The sequence below is a fragment of the Polyodon spathula genome, chromosome 18, assembly GCF_017654505.1.
Source record: "Polyodon spathula isolate WHYD16114869_AA chromosome 18, ASM1765450v1, whole genome shotgun sequence".
Classification (NCBI taxonomy): Eukaryota; Metazoa; Chordata; class Actinopteri; order Acipenseriformes; family Polyodontidae; genus Polyodon; species Polyodon spathula.
The window spans coordinates 31110804-31132087 of record NC_054551.1 but is presented as its reverse complement, the minus strand read 5'-3'; the positions used below and the strand labels follow the sequence as shown (position 1 = coordinate 31132087).

Below are 21284 nucleotides of genomic sequence, written 5' to 3'. Positions count from 1 at the left end.
GGTCCCGGAGAGCTGCAGGTCTTCTGGTTTTCGTTCCACCTCAGTTCTCTGTAGTCAGACCATGTGACCTACAGCAAAAGTACCAGCAATGCAAAAAACCAAACAAGTTTGCTGCACTGTGTTTACTTTTCATTGTACACAGTAGAAGAAGGACTTGTCTTGAAACAAATTACTTTGTAATAAAAGTTTTGAGGAGATAAAAAAAAAAAGTTTCACTTTTGTACACTATGGTTATACCTCTTTTCAAACCTGTATATACTATTATTAAAATTCATGGATATTTCCTAATTAGACAGTGTGCAGAATCTCTCTCTCTCTCTCTCTCTCTCTCTCTCTCTCTCTCTCTCTCTCTCTCTCTCTCTCTCTATATATATATATATATATATATATATATAGTGACTGGGGGCCTAGTATATCTAACTGTACCTGTGCTTCTGCTTTACATATACCATTATGTGTTCTCATGTTTTTGTGGTATCTCATGATGCCATCAGACACAGACAACACCCTCTTCCTCTGTCACTTCCCCACACAGTGAAAACTTTCCCATGGAAAAGTCAGCCGGTCCACTGCATGTGTAGTAGAATGTGTTGTGTGTGCTGTGCATCACTGCGTTGACCAGAACAACATGTGTTTTTGGAAATAACTGTAAAGCAAGTCTATTTTTCACAATACAAAAACTAAATTAGAGTGATTCCTGTATTAAATAGACAATAATTATTACTGAATTATAATTATTTAAAAACAAATCCAGGCTGAAGCTGTCTTTACTATTCATGCCATTGTCTACTGTTCACACTGAAGATTATGATTGTGTTTTTTTGGTTTTGTTTTGGTTTTTTTGTGTAATTTGGGATTTGCAAAGATTGCTGTACCTGTTTTACATGATGGTCGGAGCTTTAAAATGCTGTTATTTTTTAAGCAAACTAAACAAATAAATAAATTCTCTAACAGCGTGCTATGAACAAAGTTTTCATTTGAAATGTGTTTTCACAAAAAATATATCCAACAGCCCAAGAGACCTTAAGAGACTTGTGGCACACGGGCTCTGATTTCTAGGCTAAGCATCATTATTCCTGAGTATACATCTCTAAAAGTGCGATTCATCTGCATTACTCTGTCTGAATAGATTTGCCAGAAACAACTATTTTGAAGCTACTTCTGAGTGGCAATCATCTGTCCTTCACACTTAGATAACTTTGGTCTGTAAATGGATGTGTGTTTTTAAAAAACATGTTTAATATGTAACACACTATACCTGACAATGTAAAATAATAAAACAAAATTAAGGCATTTCAAATAATATAGGCCTACTGCAGTGATATTGCAAGCTCTGTCTTTAAAAGTATCACCTTACCGAATTTAAACCCAGTGACTGTCGCACTGGGGAAATATATTGACTTATCCAATTTCAGAGATATTTTACGGTTTTAAAAAAAAGAAAGACGTGAGCAGCATTTTTTGTAAAACACAAGACCCGTAGTTTGCGAGCCGACACGCCGTCAGCAAGCACGATCCAATGGGAGGGCCATGTTCCTTTTCCCTAGTTCTCCTTTAAAAAGCTTGAAGGCAGTAGCGAGCCATTCATTATCACGGGCTGTGGGTGCGGGTTTAGCAGCCTGTAGGGTTTTCCATCTGATTAATCTGCATTCATTTAATTGATACGTAGTGTTAACAAAGCAACACCAAACAACAACAAATATACAAAAAAAAGTTTAAAAAAATGGCTGGGGCAATTATTGAAAACATGAGCACGAAGAAGTTAGTCATTGTTGGAGTCATTTTAGTCATCTTTCAAGTGTTCTCATTTCTTGTTGGAGGTTTGATTGGTAAGTTTGTTTTATTAAGTTAAACGTTCCTCTTGTGTTTTCTTCCTCCAGATCTTTGTTAGATACTGTATTTGTTACAGTATCAGTGACTCGCTCCGATGATCTAATTAGTGTCGCTATTGTACATTGAAAGGAAGAGCCGCATGGGGTTCTTTCTGGAGGCTAGTTCCCAAAGTAAGGAGAGAAAGTTTTGGCCTAGTTTCAGTATCTAAAGAAAAGGGAAACATCTTGAGTATGGCGACTGATCGTGCGAAAAAGTAGTACAGGATTACATCAGTTGTTTTGTACTCCTTATTTACTAGTTAGGCTACTCAAATATGTGTTTTAATCATACGTAGTTTTGTAGTTATCTTGTTAGTTTTGATATTTAAAGAATAAATACATTTAGATTGTGCCTTGCACATAATAAACCACACACAGAACAACAATGATAATTGCGGGTTATTATTGCCTCCTTTGTTTAAGGTGTGTTCTTACTTGTTTTGCACGGATGCATACCTCACGGTCTGTCGCGGTATAGATTTGTGCAATGTTGCAACCTCAAACAAGTAAGCGTTGAAAAAAAGTTGTTTGGGATGTTTCCCATAAGAGTACAGATTTATTATTATTATTATTATTATTATTATTATTATTATTATTACGGTTGTTGTTTTTAAATTACGTGGTTTTCGAAACGTTATTTAGTCATATGAAAAACTAATTGACAAATAGGTGTGTACACACACACACAAACCCAATTAACTATTCGCGTAGCAGAAGTTAATCATTTTTGTTGCGTAGCGCTTTCATTTCAGTCAAGGGGAAAATAACGAACTATAGTGTCCTTGTAAATCACGGCAGTGCCAGTGCGTCGTCGATCTACACTGTGGTTTTTAGCGCTGCAACTACGTGACCGCATAATTAAATAGGAACATAAAATCAGTTTTTGCGAACAGTGACGGTAGGCAAAGTGTTGGCCGAGATATTAGAAAAAAATGTCACGATCGTGTGCTTTTGTGATACCACAATTTTTTGAAGGTTCTGATCAATGTGAATTAAAGATTGCTGAGTGACGACAAGCTTGGTTTCTTCTCACCCAAACTAAGCTGTTTTAATAGTGTTGGAAAACACTAGTGGAGGCTTTGAGTAAACATCACTATACATTGAAACTCCTGAATGTGCAAGACTTTTGCACAAGTGTGTGTACAAAAATAGATGTCCATTTCGGTTGAAAATGATTTAAAAATATGTATTAATACGCTAATATAACCCCTTATAGATATTAAATGACATAGCTTTCTACAGATATGCTATCATATTAAAATATAAAATATGGACACATGTTGGCTGCATATGTTGTGTGTACAAACTGTTTATTGGTCAAATGTAATTTTTTTATATGGTGTTTTTTTTTCCTTTTTTATGGAAAAAGTAATGGGACACAAGTAATAATTTCAAGGAAAAGTGTGACTCTGATATGTGCATTTGGCCCTTTTCAACTGTAGAATAAATTCAAGGTATTGTTTCCGAAGGTGGATTTCCAGGCAGATCTGTGAGATTAAAGAGCAGTGATCTGATCCCTGTCAGGCCTCCCCTTTCTTTTCTCTCTTACTTTAGTCTGTGCAATCTCTCCTCCACAGTTCCACCCCCTTCTAAATCCTGCTCCAGCTCACACGTTTCTCTTGACCCCAGAAAATCCAAGTGTTTCCATTTTATTACTTATCAATGGCCATCTCTAGCTGTTTAATTAGAAGGTCTATGTTATCTATAAAATGAAATAAAAATGAAATTTATGAAATAAAAATATATATATATTTTTTTTGAGCCCAACAATATACTTTAATAATAATTATATTATTATTTACACATTTGTGTAATCCAGACAAACTACACAGCCAGCTGTTGAGATTTTCAGTTTGTAAACAATCACCAAGGAACCATATTTCACTGTACCAGTAAAATAGAATGCTCTAGATTCTGCTTTATTTCTTTGTAAGCTGTAAATTAATTTTAAACACTGTTAATAAAATCTATGCTTCATGTATTTTTCAATTGTGTCCCAAGGAACACAGTTGGCATTTTTTGTGTTTTTTTCATTTTTAAATTCTACTTAAATAGGAACATGCAATGTGTGTTTTAATATTAATAACACGCACAAGCCCTACCAAGTATGCAAACAGCACATTACAGGTGTCCGTACAGCATAGCAGGTCGCTATGAAAAAGCAGGTTGCTGTCACTGTGACAGTATAAAGACAGGCATCTTGTTTCTCTGCACAATTTAATCCAAGTCAAGTATCAGGATTACTTAAATTTTGTATAGAAAAAAAAACAATTTGCTTAATGAAGGGAAAACTTGACCAGATTGGTACAAAACGAAAAGATTTCCATCTCCTGACAGATCATTCCATTCTATTGGTGTGCACCAGTGTTCTGCTGTACAATTCTAAATAGAGTACAGTAAAGGCCAGTTCCACAAGAAGCCTGCAGCACGCTCTTTAATTAAAATGTTTTAAATGTTGCAGACAGACCCATGTTGTTTAATGCTCCGGATAGATGTGGTCATTTCGGGTTAAGAAAAACCTTAACCTGTCAATGTTGAAGTCTTGAGTCGGAATAACTTGGAATGTGTTAGATTTATGAAATGTATACAAAACTGTTTAACTAAGCATTGCACCCCAGTGATAAATTGGTTTGTTTATTCTATCCGGATGGTTGAAGCAGAATGCAATTGTATTTGCTCAGCACCAGCTACTAGCTCCTCTGCAGGGAGGGTAATTGAGTAGAAAGGCAGATCGCTCTCACAGTACTGGAGAAATTAAACCTGCAGAAGGTGACTGGACCCTGGGCTCAGATCAGTGCTGGCACAATGATATGGAGATTTGCTGAGTTTATTTTTCATTTTTCAGCAGTGGCTAATTTTGACATGATAGAGTTAATAATGCTAAATGGGTGATTGTAAGAGATGGAGAAATGAAGCACATACTTGACTAGGGCATTGTTAACAAATATATTCTCGCACCTGTTTGAATGGCCATACTCTATCAAATTAACCCTATCATGGTTAGTTACATGTGTGTTAGTTGGCTACAGAAGGCAATGCAATTGCCCCCCCCCCTAGATGTAGCAACTAATTCTCTATGTAATTTTTTTTAAATTACTTTAAAGCTATTTATGAATGGAAACTAAAACATGTAAATGCAGTAGTTGCGCAATAATGACAATCAAAGAACACCCCAGTGTAGACTTTAGGCAGCATGGATAGATTTGTTCTTTCCACTACAGTACATCTCTGCAGCCACACTCACAACATGATGGAGGTTGACAAAGAAGGACATACAGGGTGCTTGCAGTATATGTTTGGAAGCTGGGTGCTACTATCATAACTTATTGCTCTACCGTAATGTATTGCTGCGTTGGTCTAGCAAGCTAGGGTCTAACAGCTGTGCAACTGCTGGCTTGGATGCAAAATTGAACATTTTTTTTTTTTGGATGCTTACATATTTAGAAAAAAATGTCAGTTTTGGTAGCATTGAAGGTAGCATTTTTTTGGTCAAGCTTTTCCACAGTTCTGATAGTTTCCACTGGGAGTTGGCTTTCCCCTTGGCAGGTGTGTCGTCTTGTAGCTGCCAGGTGTTTTTTATGAACTGCTATTGCAGCTAACAGGTATTCACTGTGAGATTAGGAAGGCTTCAATTAATCCCTTGACAACCCCACCACCCCCAGGAAAAGTAGTGTTGCTTCTTGTGGCACTGTGCAAGATGATTATGGGATGTTCTGCAGCTAAAGGAAAGTCTTGGAGGAAGTTGTTGGATGTGTTCTTTTGAGTTGGGGTGGGGGTGAATTGTTCCCCTCAAAGTAAATTCACCTTTTCACTTTGAGTTGTATAGTCATGAATCCTGATCCGATTTTTACCTGGTATGTCAATGAGGTGCTAAAAGTGAACCCTTTTTTGGATAGCCACATTGTGTTTTGAGTATTTTCTTCTAGTACCTATCCACCCCTTAAGATCAGAGAATGTTTATACTGCGTGAGATCAGATAACTAGGTTACTGCATTCCAGTTTTGTCAGTTGCCCTCACACTGCTTGGATTAAGTTTTTTGGAATGTTAATTACAGGACGATCAGAAGCACTGTGTAAAACCGCTCCTTGTTGAAAAGCAGACAGCAGTTCTTTAGCGTGACTCTGACGCAAGGCTTTCTATCTGAAATTTTAGATTTGAAATAAACAGTTACTGCTGTCTTGAGTCTATGGGAGAACCACACAGCCATTGCTACATTTGTCACTGGCCTTGTTTGGAAAGTCGTGTTGCTTTGCGTTGTCGGGTGACCTTTTACATAGTGAGAGAAGACAGCCCTGCTGTGTGCCTCTTGAATCATTCATGCTCAGTGATGGCAGCCAGAACCAGACCTGTAAAATATGTCTGATATGCTCTTGCTGGATCAGACAAATGTATTGGGATGCATTCAACTGATTTAAACTGTTACTGATCTCATTACTGCCACTGTTTTAAATAAGTGGATTTATGAATGTATATGAATATGAAACATTCCAGGAAGGTTTATATTTTAATTATTTTAAATGACAGTGGTAAACATACCTAAACATGTATCTACAAAGTACAGGGATGGATGTAAGACTCCCATTATAAAGCAGTTTGATCCATTCCTGTTTATACTAGTTTTAATAAGACACACCTGAGCTTGTTACCAATACACTGTGGCTAATCAAGCTCATGGTAAAACCTGGAATGGGTGAAACTGCTATGCAATAGGAATCTTATTTCCATCCCTGAAGTATAAGCACTACAATTTTGTAAACTGACTTTTTTTTCTGGTTTCCTCAGCTCCAAGTCCAACCTCTGCAGTTCACTACCTGGCGACAAAGTGCGTCGATGTCCGAAAACACCACCAGAGTTCAAAGTGGTTTATGCCCTGGGGTCCCAACCAGTGTGAAAAAATCCGAGATTTCGACGAGGCCATGATCAAACAGATTGAAGCCAATGAAATTGTGTTTGCCGTCCACATCCCTCTGCCCAACAGCGAGATGAGCCCCTGGTTCCAGTTCATGCTGTTCATCCTGCAGTTTGACATTGCCTTCAAGATGGGCAACCAGATAGGTAAGTGAAGTGCTAGGGAAACCCTGCACGCCCTTTTGTTTCAGTGGATTGATTTCAGAACATATTGGTGGGAGGGAATGGCATCTGTTCCCAAAAAGAATCGAAGTTGAATAATTCCTTGTACAGGTCTTAATACAAATGTGTCAATAATCTGTTATTGCTAGTTGTGTTTTTTTTTTTTTAATGACTTGGTATATGCCACTTCATAATGTGTTCAAATGCTAAATAAACCTTTGACATCTTCATGCTTGTTGTTGAGTTTACTTTTTACTGTAGTGTTTCTAAAAGCTGCATAATGTAATGTGTTTTATAAAAGACGCTGTCCTACAGTTCTGGTTTGTGTTGCATTTTTAATTGATGGCATATCCAATATATGTGAATATCCCTAAAATTAGGTCTAAATAATAAATATGTTGCAAGCAATTTGCCCTTGAGATGAACAATATAGCAGAAGCCAAGCCCAGAATAGCCTGGAAAGTGTTGTGCCATGTGAGTGCATTTGTCATCTCTAATTGGCATTTGGTGTGAGCTGTATATAAAATTCTTCACTGTGGAGTCAGGAGTTTTCCCCATAGAGATTCACAGGAAGTGCAGGTAGCACACTTGTGTAATTCACCTCCCCCTCTTTCTAGTTCTGATGAGATTCCTGGATTGTTATACCAAGACAACATTGTGAGGGCTGGCACTTGGAAACTAGCCAGGATTTGTCCTCAATGGAGGGATTAGTGGCTAACACAGACTTTTAATGAAGGGACACTGCAGAACCAGGGTGTCTGGGAAAGTGGTAGTAATGGAGACTATGGAGTGACTGCTTCTAATGGAATTGTTTTTGCTACTTATGAAGCTGCCCATATATTGATCTTTATCCCCACATGTGTCTGTAGGTTATTAGTTCATAAAGCTGTAGGGGAGGAACAGCTTAATAGGGATCGGTTTGTTTAAATGATATACGTACTTTGAGGGCAGTTCTAAACAAACTAAAATGCATAATTTAGGAAGTATTTCTAAATGGATTGTTTGAATTCACTACTGGAATCCATGTGTGATGCACAGTTCCATTTCACATCTTTGGTGCAGAGTTGTTAAAAGCCGGAACGTCTGATTTCAAGAAACGTCTTGACTCGTTGCTTGTGGTTTGAAAAGGTACATTCTGCCTGTATAATGGGAAAGTGTGATCTTGAATAAGGTTGCGGGGTGGTGTAGTTGCCGCTGGGGATTCTTACCCAGTCAGGGAGATGAGGTTATAACCCTAACCTTCCCATGTCACTGGCTCATCTGCATCTCCAGATCAAGTGACGCTAAGGAAACTGATTTTTGGTGATTCTGGATGGACAGGTTTTTCCTTCTCTCATTTTGCTTTTTACCCTTCGTCGTTATTGGTTAACAGTTGTATTAAGGTTTGCTGCTGTTCTTAAACTCTGATTTCATTTGTATAGGCTGGCGTCTGTGTAAAGATTCACTTTAATTAGATTATTCCACCTTGTGCGGTATTTTCCTGGTCGGATCACTTGAGCCCAGCGTATCAGTTTCAGTTTGTTTGCCGTTCCTGTTGTTTGTACCCCAGCACTGTGCTCTGATTGCAAGAGTAACCTGCAGTGTACCGTATATATAATTCACAGTGGAGTGGCTGTCTTTCTGAAGCGGACAGCAGGAGCTGGCTGTGCCCAAACAGTGGTAGATGCAACTGTACCTGTAAATCACACCATCCAGTATTTCTACCTGCTCAGCTTCCTCTAGCAGCTGTAGAAGGAAACTCGAGAGCAGAAGCAAAATTGTCTGACCAAAAGCGTCCCCCTGCTATGTGCAGGTAAACTGTACACTTGCTGTTAAGTTCAGTTTGGCATCATCTCCACTGACCCATCCAGTTTGCTATAGCAGCAGCTGTTCTTACAAGCCATCCTGTATTGTAAAAAACAAAACGAGTTAATCAGCAAAATCTTTTGACAGATGTCATAGATTGGTAATCCGTAATCTGGAAAATTGTTTTAAGTAGCACTAAAAAAAAGAGGAAAACTATGAAAACTTTAATCTCCATGTAGAGGCTTCATGTTTCAGAAAGTGACAATGCCATTGAATGTGAAATGCAAGATTCCAGTGGATATTTGTACTAATTGATGAGAGGCAAGAACTACAAATAGAACTTCAATCACTTCTCAGTGCAATAAGGCTTATTCACACAAGCAGGGTGAAATGAATACCCTACCCAAACGACTTTGGCAGAACTCCAGCAATAACACAGCTGTTGAAATGGCTTGGTTGCCGGGGCAATGAACACGGCGCTGTGAGGGAATGTTTGTGTGCAGTAAGCTGACATTCAGATGCTTGGCAGTGGCCCTGGGCTGGACGAAAGATAGCGAAAAAGAGAACCTGCCAATAATCCCCCTCTCCTCACCGCAAGATTGTGGCTTGTTTCATAACAGCACAAGAGTCTCTTTTGAAATGTGAAGTGTAACTGCTCTGCCTTGCAATCTGATCTAAATCGTCCTTGTTCAGTGTCGTCATTCTTTTGCATTAATGGAACACAAAGGAGCTCAAAGGCACAGCCAGTAATTGCAGTGCCCCTCATTTGGGGAGGCCGGTTGGATTCTCACACTGAGTGTGCTACAGGGTCTTTAGAAGGCAGGGTTAGTCTCTCGGCATGCATCTGTAATCCCTGTTTGAAACTGCAGCGAGACCAAAGCAAACCGCAGTGCTGAGTGCCCCAGGTGAAAAAGATTTTGAGCGCATCAAGAAGTGAGTGCGGAAATAAATGGCAAGTGTCCAGAAGAGACTGGGGTTCTTCCCAAGAAAACAAATTGCTGTGACACAACTGCACAGCCCATTATGAAAGTGACTGTAGTGACATGGAAAGTGCCGCATTGAATGTTGGGATCAAACCTGTTGTTGGACACACAGGTGCCCTGCAGTGTATTATTAGGGGGACTTGGTTGTACATGACTGGGCTAGGTGAGGGATTGAGGCATTTAAAACATCAGTTAGAATCCAGCTAATCTCTGTATTTATCCCTTTTTAAAGGCAACGTAGACAAGGAGACTATTGTTCTGATTCATACAAAACCCTGCATGCCTGTGCATCGCTCGCCACAATATCATTTCATGTTTTCCAACTGCTTGTCTGTGTTCATAACTTATTATTTATTTATTTATTTATTTTTTGTAAAAGGCTGAACAAGGAACTACATACCTAAAACATTTGTAGAGTAGGTTTTTTATATTTTTTTGCTTTGCAATATTTTTTTGCCTTGCAATATAATCCATGCTGTACAACACAAATATAACGTAGTATTGACTTAAATATCACTTGGCTAACAACAGCTTCCCTGGCTGGTTAAATATTTACAGTTCTGTATTGTTATAGTTGTATGGACGGCCCTTGCAGCTGGATTTGGGGTATTTTGGTTTGACACAGCTGTGAAAATGTACCAAAAACCAGGAAGTTCCGTCTCGCCTAATTAAACCCTGTCTGCAGCTCCAAGCTTATTTATAGCACCAAAGGCACCCCCCCCCCCTTCCTGGCAAGGATCTTGCTGCATAAACCTATAGATCTATGCAAGGAAGAACGAGGCAGGATATAGGGAATTCAGTTTATCCACTTTTGAATTTAAGATGCCAGGGTGTATTTATTGTTGGAAATTGTGTATTTTGCAACGCAGTAATTTTAATTGGAAAAAGCTTTAGTCAGAATATTGTCACACCATTTTTGTGCGTTTTTTAGATAACTAATCACATGCATCTGTTTAACCAACTAACACTGTTTAACCAACTAACAATATTACAAACCATATTAAATATCAGTTTTTATAATAGCAAGAAGACCCTGGTTATATTTACGGAAACCAGAAGCCTTCTGAAGGCAAAGTGCGTTTTCAGATGCGAGGATATTTGCACCATGGAATGACAATGTCTTCCTCCCTACAGAAGAGGGAGCTGTGGTGACAATTGATGTGTCACTGGCTTACAGGGATGACACCTTCAGCAAATGGACGGAAATGGCACATTCTATAGAGCAACGGAAACTGAGCTGCAATTTTTCAACTCCCAAGGTATGCAAGACTGATCTCTTGTGTGTCTTGATAAGAAACTAGGCTGACCCGCCTACCAGTCCTGTTATGTCTGCAGAGTTTTGCAAAGTGATGGCATTAAACCACTCCCCCAGATGTGGTGTTGATAGTGTATGGCAAATTATACATACAGTGAGCAAAATTTGAATACAGGCACTATGAGATGCTTCCCCTTTTTTTTTCCAGACCAATGAAAACGAGGGCAGGCATTATGAATGTGACCTCTTGCCTTTCATGGAATTGGGAAGCGTTGCGCACAAATATTACCTCGTCAACATCCGACTACCAGTGAACGAGAGGAAGAGCATTAATGTTGGCATTGGAGAAATTAAGGATATCCATCTTGTGGTGAGTCTCTGCAGTTGGAGATGCTTATTAAGTACTGCTTGGTAACTGGAAAGTACTGCTGATTGAAAGACTGTGAACCCTGAACTTTATACATTAGAATAAAACGCTTCATTTTACAATGATTTGAAGATGACTGCTTGTTTTTGCAATGATCTACATTATTGCAGTACTGTACTGACTACAAGTCTAGGACTGTAAATGGAAATGTGGATTGTGTATTCACAATGGTGATCAGCAAACTGTATTCACAACATTTTGCATATTAAGAGTTATCAATCCAAACTGAAACACACCCTCTAGGGCCCTCCCTTCCAGTGCAAATATTCATTAAAACTAGATCTGTAACCAATGAATGAATACATTAAATTTAAACTGCTTGTCTAAATCCTTATAACCTGGAGTGGAATAACCTTCCAGTTAGTCGTCAACCTGTGCTGTTGCTTTCCCATAATGTTTGATTCCTGTCCTGTAGCACTTTTAATCCCACACTTTCTCTTCTTGAAAGGTGTAAGCGAAGCAGCAATGGTAAAATGTATTTATTTATGTATGTATTTTTTTAAATCACATCTCGCAGGGTATCCACCAGAATGGAGGGTTCACGAAGGTTTGGTTTGCCATGAAGACCTTCCTCACTCCCAGCATCCTCATCATCATGATCTGGTACTGGAGGCGAATTACACTGATGACAAGGCCGCCGGTCCTGCTTGAGAAGTGAGTCTGTTATAATCCCCAATTCCTGTCAAGGACTCACCCCGAGCTTGCTCCCTCCTAGGAGCACCGAGACACCAGGCAGCGTCCAGCTGCATTTTTTAAAAAGATTGATCTTTTTAATTTTGGCTTTTGATTTCAGGGTCATCTTTGCACTTGGGATTTCTATGACCTTCATTAACATCCCAGTAGAGTGGTTTTCTGTTGGGTTTAATTGGACGTGGATGCTGTTGTTTGGGGATATCCGCCAGGGGATCTTCTACGCTATGCTGCTGTCCTTCTGGATCATCTTCTGTGGGGAGCATTTGATGGTATGTGAAGTGCAAGTCTGCTTGACACATTAGTCTTGTTTGAGTGTGCGGTGCTGTATGCCACACTTCCCTCTTTGCATGTACGTACGGTGGATGTACAGTGCAGTAGCTCTAAATCTGCCTTGTTGGGGGGCTTGCAAGTTCCTGTATATATATAATTGCTTTTTTGTGTTCCTGGTATGCTTGTTGCTGAGACTTCTCACTGCTTCTCTAGGATCAAACTGAAAGGAACCGTTTCGGTGTTTACTGGAAGCAAGTTGGGCCTATCGTCTTCGGGTCCTTCTGCCTCTTTATTTTTGACATGTGTGAAAGGTAAGCTGTGCCTCATCTGGATTACACCAAACAGATGGTTGTCTTGCTTTTTCAGCTGCTGCATGAACTACTGGACCATTAGTTCATTGGTTCAGAAACTGACGAGGAGGACACTGCTGCGTGATGTACACTAGACCAGTTTCATGACCTATTTTATTTATTACCTGCCAAGATCAATTAACAAATTGAGTAGTCTGTTCCAGTGCTAAACTGCTTGTCCAACATGCCATATTCAAAATGCTGATATTTTAACTATGACTGGAGATATTCATAAAAACATTTGAATGTTTCCTCAGGGGAGTCCAGCTGACGAACCCATTCTACAGTATCTGGGCTTCGGACGTGGGCACTGAATTGGCTGTATCCTTAATCATGCACTCCCTTTTTCCTTTTCTTTGGGATTAGCCCTTCTCAAACCAACCCAATCCTGTCTTTCAGTATATAAACGAAACAACTTCAAAGCGAAAGCAGATGTTTATACAGTTTCCAGTGACTTTTGACCGTTGAGGCGTGTGGGTTTGTAATTTAATGGGCTCCTCCTACAGTCAACCAAAGATGCTGTGACTGGTGGAATTTAACTCTGGGTTTTGTTGCTTGCCCTGGACCACACTGTGTGTTGATTATGTAGCACATTTTGCTATTTGCTTTGCTGGTGAATTTGTATTGTCTGATTAAAAACAGATCTTGACAATAGGCAGGCAAGTCTCTTCTGAAACCTGACTGCGGAAATGAATGCACGTTTAATTAGCACTATGAATCCCCAAAGAGTATTTTCAAAATGTGCTATTTCTAATGGCTGTAAAACAACTTGCATTTTTTTATGGATGAGTGTTGTCTTCTCATCTCAACCCCCACCTCCCCCACCTTAGCAGCTGTTACAATCTGACTGATTTTTCGTTAGCTGGAGTGTAAGTTGACATATGAGCTGGCCCTTAAAGCATTCATAAGGATTTCTTTTGAAAGCGGGTGGCTTCTTGTTCAATGTTCTTGGCTGCCATTAATTGTTGTTAGTAGGCTGAGTGAAGCCAGTGTGATTAGTTCCACTTCTTTGGAATAAGGGCCTCCTCTATCCGGAGCCTGTCACTTGTGATTATAGTCAGCAGTCTCTACTGGGAATCCCTTTCTCGCTCCACTGGAGCAGAAGTAGCTTTTCCCCTTTTTTAGCTCTTTTTTTTTTTCTTCTTTTTTAAATGCTTTTCCAGCCAGCCTCTTTTTTCCTCTATAAAACCTAACATTTATCACCAGTACCATTCTTTCTTCCAAAAGCAGTGTACAAAGAATTGCAGTTCATTTTGTATTATAATGATGATTATTGTTAATAATATAGTAAATATATTAAAACACATACATTTACCCCTTCTGAAAGCACATTGGTACATTCCCTAACAGAACCTGCAGATGGCTTTCATCATTGTGGCGGGAATCTGTGCCTGTCTGTACTTCCTGTTCCTGTGTTTCATGGTGTTCCAGGTGTTCAGGAACATCAGTGGAAAGAGGACTTCTCTGCCTGCCATGTCCAAGGCTAGACGCCTTCACTATGAGGTGAGCATCAGTCCATTTCAGAGGGGTGCTTGAAGTGTGAGGAACGTTCAGGTTTGACTTTCCATTGTCTGCTTAATTTGGAAAAACAGAGTTCCTACTATTTATTTATTTGACCCAAAGTAAACAAGGCATTTTGTGGAAGTTTTGTGTTTGAGTACAGTTCTTTTCATCTTTGTATTTAGCAAGCAGTGCATTCCTCCACCTCCATTTGTGTTTTCCAGGGGTTGATCTTCAGGTTCAAGTTCCTGATGCTGATAACTCTGGCATGCGCTGCCTTGACTGTCATCTTCTTTATCATTAGCCAGGTAATTTAAGATTCTGCTTGTTTGTGGGGTTGATATTTAATGAAACGTCTCTTTCATGAAATCTAAAACTTTACAGGGCTGCCCTTTATGCTGCGGAACACGTTATACAGCAGTATGTTCATGGCTCCCATTTGCCCCATAATGCACTATTCTTGTTTATAAGGCTGAACATAAATAGAACCTGTGTAACTATGGCTCTGGAGTATAGCAGTATAAGGGGGTGCACTGTATTTAATCTGTAAAAACAGATATAAACAACATCTACTAATAACTCTGGGAATAGGGTACATACTTGGCTAAGCACAAGAGCAAACTGTATCTGGCACTAATTAACATTAACAGAATCTGCATGTTGAGTTATAGACATCTGAAGTAATCTGATGCTACTTTTAAAATCTGTACTGATAGAATCCATGTTGTTGTGTTTTAATTCATCTCTTTGTGAAACATTGCTACTTGCAGTATGTTGGCTAAACATACAGCGCCGTCTTAACTCTCCCCCTTTTTTTTTTTTTTCCTTCCCCTTGTTTTGTAGGTGAACGAGGGCCATTGGCACTGGGGGGGCTACACTGTCCAAGTGAACAGTGCTTTCTTCACTGGGATCTACGGCATGTGGAACCTCTATGTCTTTGCAATCATGTTCCTCTATGCACCTTCACATAAGCGCTATGGGGATGACCAGTCAAATGGTAAGCTGATGTCTGGACAAAGATCCAATTTGACATTTATGTATTGTGGCAAAGCCATAGTGGGACGCTGTGTACATTACAGGAGATTGTGTATGGAAATCTACAACCTAGATGCATTCCTACTTTGTCTAGGGTTTTTTTGTTTTGATTTTGTAGCACTTTGAATTTACGCCACTAATGGCTGCTGTTGGAAAAATTAAGCTCTGGTGGATTACTAGCTTCTGAGTTAGCCAGGCAGAGATTGTGTTAGGGGACAGGAAGTCCAACCCATATTAAGAAGGAAGCTGGCGGGCTCGGAGGGGAAAGGCGAACCAGGAAGTGCTGGGGTGTTGCAGACAAAACTTGAGAACCAAGAAGGCTTGTTTTGATTGGCTTGCAGTTGTGTATTGTTAGCGCAAAGAAACCACGAAGATGCAGAGTAACTTTAAATATGAAATATGTTGGTTATCGACTGGAAATCGGCAATTGAGAAGGAGGAAAAGAAACCAAACAGCAGACCCGGTCTTTTCAAGGCCCGTCTGAAAGAGCACTCCAAGTATCGAGCAGGAAGCCATGACGAACAAGGAGTCCAGACTGCGGATCACTGGAGTAGCAGCGCACGAGAAGAAACACGGGACAGTGTGACTACTACGCTGAACCTCACGGTTTATACTGTTTGTATTGGTATTGGCTTGCTGGAAACTGGTTTCAGTCTCATTGGCAGTCAAGGACTGCATATATTGCAGTATTTGTATACAAAAATGAAATGGCTTGGTTTTGGGAACAGACTAAGAGTTAATACCATACTTTTCAAAAATAAATAAATAAATAAAAACTTTGCTATAAACTTTTGGAACCCTGCAGTGTTCAGTGGTTGAGCAGTCTCTGCAGCTGGGAAACTGGGTGGCTAATGAAAGCCTAGCATCCCGTCTTGCATGGGATGTATTCCTGGCTCCCTCCAGAGTGGAGTTGGCTTTCATCCTCTTGATGAGCAGGGGCCCAATTGAACCAATTAATCCCCCATCCAGACCCTGAAGAAGTTAATGACATAATTTTACCTGTTAAACCTGGAGTGGAATGGCCCTCCAGGACCGTGATTGGGCACCCCCATGTAACCTTGACGTCCTTTTTGATGTGGTTTTTGTGTTCAAACCAGAATTCAAAATGGTATAGCTGCAAATGGTTAAGGGTCTCAAGGTTTTACAGCTGCAACTATACCTTTTATTGGCTTTGTGTCCATGTTTTAAGACTTTGTCTTCTTTTTAAAGCAGGTCATCTAGGAGTGAACAGCGGAGAGGAAATCCAGCTGACCACCACCATCACGCACGTGGACGGGCCCACAGAAATCTACAGGATGACGGGAAAGGAGTCGCAAGAATAACCCCAATAGCACAGCCTCCATTCATGAATCGGAAGGTAGAGCACCTGTGTACATGGAATGCTGAGAAGTGGATTCCAGTTCAAGTTGTGCCAAGAAATGGTCATTGCCAAGTTTCATTGTAATATAACTAATATTATCTATGGGCAACTCCACTGTTTATCTGTCCAGGCTTCATGTTTGCACTTGTTTATACTCTTCACTTCCATCCTTTTTTTTTTTTTTTGTGGTAGTTACCAGGCAGTGAGTGAAAGCTGATCTAGGTGCTGGAGCAGTCTTCAGAAGAAAAGGGAAACAAGTTGAATGGGATGCGGTATCTTTTTAAATACATTCACTGCTAACGGCCTTCCGATTTCCAAACATTAACCTGTTACATAGACATTCAATTATATTCTGTTATAAAATAACCACTTGGGGACCCTCCCTCAGACCTCCCATATATTACGGTGGGGGGGGGGAGAAATGTTTTCTTCTCTATTTAATTGCCAGTGCTATCTACAAACTATTTTTAGTACGCTGGTGATCTGCTGTGTCCACACTTCATCTTTTAAAGAGTCAGTTCTATGAAACACTAAAGCTTCTGGACTTGTCGTCCTGTTTTCTGTAGTCCACTAGAGCTCTATATGTTATGATGTAGATATTTTTATATTGTTCTGATTAGTAAGAGTAGGGCAGACAGTCTTATCTAGATGTATTCCAGGCTACAAATTATAATTTTTTTTTTAAATGTGAGATGGGGCTGTTTTGTTGGTACAAGCAGTGTTCTCTTTTTACATTTATTACATGTGGAAATGTAGATGTGCTTTTTATGCTAATTTAAATAAAATACTTTGCTGTAAATTTCCTTTTTAATTTTTTTTAAAGCCTTTTTTTTATATACTTTGTCACCCTGTGTTCACCCATTTATGCACCTCACCAGATAATGACATGTGAAAATCAGGTCTGATGTGCCGTTGTTCTTGAAATGTAAACTGTAATACAGTGGTGACCTCTAGTGGACAAAGGTTAAGTGCACACTAAAAAAGATAAATAATAAAAAAAAAATGGATGTATCATGTGTCTCTTCTGCCACTTCAGAAACAAAGTTGGGGCTCCACAGTTTGCTTAAATACAAACCACTGCTGGATTAGACCCTTGACACCAACTAACTACAGAATAACCATTTTTACAAATCAATATTCTTAATTTAGTTTAAAGGGGTGTTCCCCGTCCCCGTCCCCCCTCAAATTTGGAATCTGAATTTACAAAAAAAAAATAATTACAGTACAGTGTTTAAGGAAAATTGTCTTTTAGGTCTGTGTTATAGTTTAAGAATGTATATTCATTTTTTTTTTTTTTTTTTTTTGAAATAATAATTTAGTAATTTACACATCTTAAACAATGAGAACTTTAAAAAAACTTTTAACCCTTAACTGTCCCGGTTAGTGGTACACGGTAGTACAGAGGAGTCATCTATTTGGGTGATACGTTTTTGAAAACTATAGGAAAGCACACTAAGCTGATCAAAAGGATAACAAGCTGGTGGGAAATAACTAGAGCGTTCAGTGTGCAAGACTACAGAGATTGAAATGCAGCACACTGTTAAATTACTTGCACATTCAAACAACCAGGAGCACAAAGAAGCCCGCACCAGTAAGGTGTCTTATTACTAATGAGATTAAATAATGCCATTCTGTATTACTTGACGTTCGTTAGTCTGAATTTGATAATCTGAGTCACTATGGAGATAGGGTTACCACTGTTCATTGCCGTTTGGGTATGAGCTGCTCTCTCAAAGCACCACTGTGCAAAGTTTTTTTTTTTTTTTTTTTTTGTAATTCTGTCCTTTGCAGGATACGATTTCTGAGCATCTATATTTAAATAAAATTACGAACAGAAACCCACAGTGTGTGTGTGTAAACCAGCCATATACCGCCATAGGTGAAACCTGTACTTGGAACAGATATCAAAATAAGTAATACTCTCCCTCCTGCTCCAGATGTCCACTATCCATTAAAGACATGTTCATGTACTACAGAAGCATGTTACAGGTCTTTGCTATTGTATTAAACTGTTCTGCACCTTTTGGGAGAAGCACTGTAGGTAATTCAATTGTTTAATACAGTTTCTGGTGAGAAGCCAATTCTGGTATATAAACTGCAGCCGGTCTAAGAAATATGATTCTTCAACTCATTTTAAGCTGTCGGAAGGAAGATCCACTTTACATATTGTTGATAAATTGCACTTCAAAGAAAAAGTCTGAAAGGGTCATTTGGAAGCCAGTGTTAATGTTGCAGAAGCTTAATGATGGGAGTACGGAACTGGTAATTGGTTTGTTGCAGTAAAAAAAAAAAAATATTCACTTTCCCCTCGTGTTCCATCATTTCTATGCTACCTGCTACTTTCCAAGCATTTGCTTCAGACAAGGACAAAAAAATGTGGCTACCATAGGACATATACAACCAACATAATGGGCTGCTTTCACATCCTCTCACACAGTGAGCTGCAAACATAAAGCTGGCTGCTTTCAGATCTAATGTGTTTTGAGATGGTGTCTGCCTTTTCCTATCAGCAACCAGATGGACATAATGCATTGACGAGTTCAATACAAATCTTAAAAGGGGTTATAACTACACACTTGAGAGACTCCGTATAGAACGGGATGGATAGCCATACTCATATACCATTGTACACTACACAGTGTCCAAAACAGGTCGTATTTGTAAACGAGAGCAATTTTCATGCAAGAGTACAATGATAGAAATGATATATTAATAAACTAAGCACAGCAATTTTGCAGTGTGTGAGATCCAGACTGTCAACGGTGAATGAGCATGCGAGGAAATGGGAAAAGTAGAATTTGATTTTAGTATTCATATAGCATGACACGTTATTTTCACAGATCCATGAATGGGCTAGACCATATACCCAAAGAATGAATGAAAAGGAGGGTGCTGATGTTTACATTGCGAAAACACAACCTTTGCCCCCAAAGGCTCTATAATGGCTCATTAGATCAGAAATACACATCAATCCTACGAGACCAACACGAAACATGGAATTCTATTTGCAAAATTAAGGGAATGAATCCAATTCCATCAGCCGTTTTTTTTTTTTTTTTTTTTTTTTTTTTTTTTTTCCCATTTCGCTTCCCCCGTTATTTGAATGGTATTTACCCTTTTGAGCTTTCTATATAGTGGCTGTACAACTCTGCAATTTCTATGTACAGTCTAGCAGGGAACCTACCGCTGTAAACTGACACCAGGTAGGTCGAATTATCATCACGTAGCAGCCTCATGTGTGTCTTTCTGTATGTCATCTTTTAAGAAAGAAAAAAATGGTTCCCCTGTTTCTATAAGAAGCAAACATAATACTGTATATGACTATGTAGACAGCTGTTAGATCAGTTATTTAAAAACGACTTGCCAGGCTTTGGGAGTGTCTGCATTGTGACGTGCCTCTAGTATTTATTTATATTAACATTTACGATTTGTTTACACATACAGTAGGTCTGAATAATATTTCGTATTACATTTTGTTTGGATTTATAATCGGAAATGTTGACGGACAATATAGTGCAAAATCAGTTTACTAATCAAAAACCTGCTGCATTGTACTCAGAAAATAAACTACTGTCCCGTAGCATTCAATGCTTCACTTATAATGGGTTTACCAACCAAGTCACACAGAGTGTTTTGATATTTTATTTGTCGTTTCAGTTCTTGTAAAAATTACATGATTTCAATTGTAGCCTATCTTACTCGGTTAGAAACATATATGCATACGTGTTTGTCTCTTATGGAAAGCTATTGTTTAGCATGTGCAGAAAGAGTGCTTAAATAACACCACACTTGGCTCCATGTTCTTTCTTTCAAGTGCAGTCTTGCTTAGGCGAATCCCACCTGCGCACAGAATGAACGGAGGCGGCTCATTTTTTTAACACTAAAATTGGAATAGTTACCATTTGACATTATTAACACGTCATTAAACTTTATGATTCTGATTCATACATTTTTGTGTAAATAGCTAAAAACTATCCTTTTAAAAAATGTTTTGACAAAACGTTGCAAAAGTGAAATGTATTTAGGATTCAATTGCCCGTATAATCTATATTTTTTAAATAAGTTGTTAAACAATAGATCTAATTACATGTTGTAAATTGATCTTGCGACTCAACTCTCTAGATGGTTATAAAAAGAACATTCACTTTCATAATGTAATATCTGATACTTGTACAAAAACGTGTACTAGTGTTTACTGATCCATGTCCAGGTTACACGCTGAAGCCAAGGAAATATGTTTTCAAAGGCTGACTGAAGATGTAAATGACTATTTTATAGCTTGTATGGTACCTAAGTGAATTTCCATTACAAGAATATGCATTCCGAAAAAACATCCATTTTATCTTCACCACCCAGAACTGTGTTATAACTGCTGATTTTAAGCATTTGTTATTTTATTGTTCATCTGCTACTTTAAACAGTCAGTCATGCAATGCCATATCATACATTTTTTCATGCACAGGTTTTCATCAATGTCTTTTTGTTTTGTTACAGATACACACAGTCCACTTGGCATGTAAGTACAAGGACCAGTCAACCAGACAGCTCTTCAACTACTGACAAGTATTTATCTGCAACGGGGAAAACTTGAGAAGATGCCAGAACAAAGTAATGATTATAGAGTGGTGGTGTTCGGAGCAGCCGGGGTTGGGAAGAGCTCCTTAGTCCTACGGTTTGTCAGAGG

General features: G+C 38.9%; 1 protein-coding gene across 2 annotated transcripts; it reads left to right on the top strand.

The window, feature by feature from the left end:
* The first annotated feature begins 1575 nt into the window (after positions 1-1575).
* wls (Wnt ligand secretion mediator) lies at positions 1576-17399 on the top strand. Of its 2 annotated transcripts, XM_041278132.1 has the most exons (13): positions 1576-1829; positions 6655-6927; positions 10845-10969; positions 11174-11335; positions 11910-12046; positions 12186-12354; positions 12569-12666; positions 12963-13026; positions 14065-14208; positions 14430-14513; positions 15049-15202; positions 16450-16597; positions 16793-17399. In XM_041278132.1, exons 1-12 carry the CDS (start codon positions 1724-1726, stop codon positions 16560-16562), a joined length of 1629 nt encoding a protein of 542 aa, XP_041134066.1. In that variant the 5' UTR covers positions 1576-1723; the 3' UTR covers positions 16563-16597; positions 16793-17399. The 2 variants fall into 2 exon arrangements, with proteins under 2 accessions (XP_041134066.1, XP_041134065.1); XM_041278131.1 differs by having other exon boundaries at positions 16450-17399.
* The last annotated feature ends 3885 nt before the right edge of the window (positions 17400-21284 follow it).

Excerpts from the sequence above, each read along its gene's own strand:
- wls (XM_041278132.1), top strand. The coding sequence starts at position 1,724 with ATGGCTGGGGCAATTATTGAAAACATGAGCACGAAGAAGTTAGTCATT. Across the intron at positions 1,830-6,654 it reads TCTTGTTGGAGGTTTGATTG|CTCCAAGTCCAACCTCTGCA; the intron begins GTAAGTTTGTTT and ends TGGTTTCCTCAG. Across the intron at positions 13,027-14,064 it reads ACGTGGGCACTGAATTGGCT|ATGGCTTTCATCATTGTGGC; the intron begins GTATCCTTAATC and ends CAGAACCTGCAG.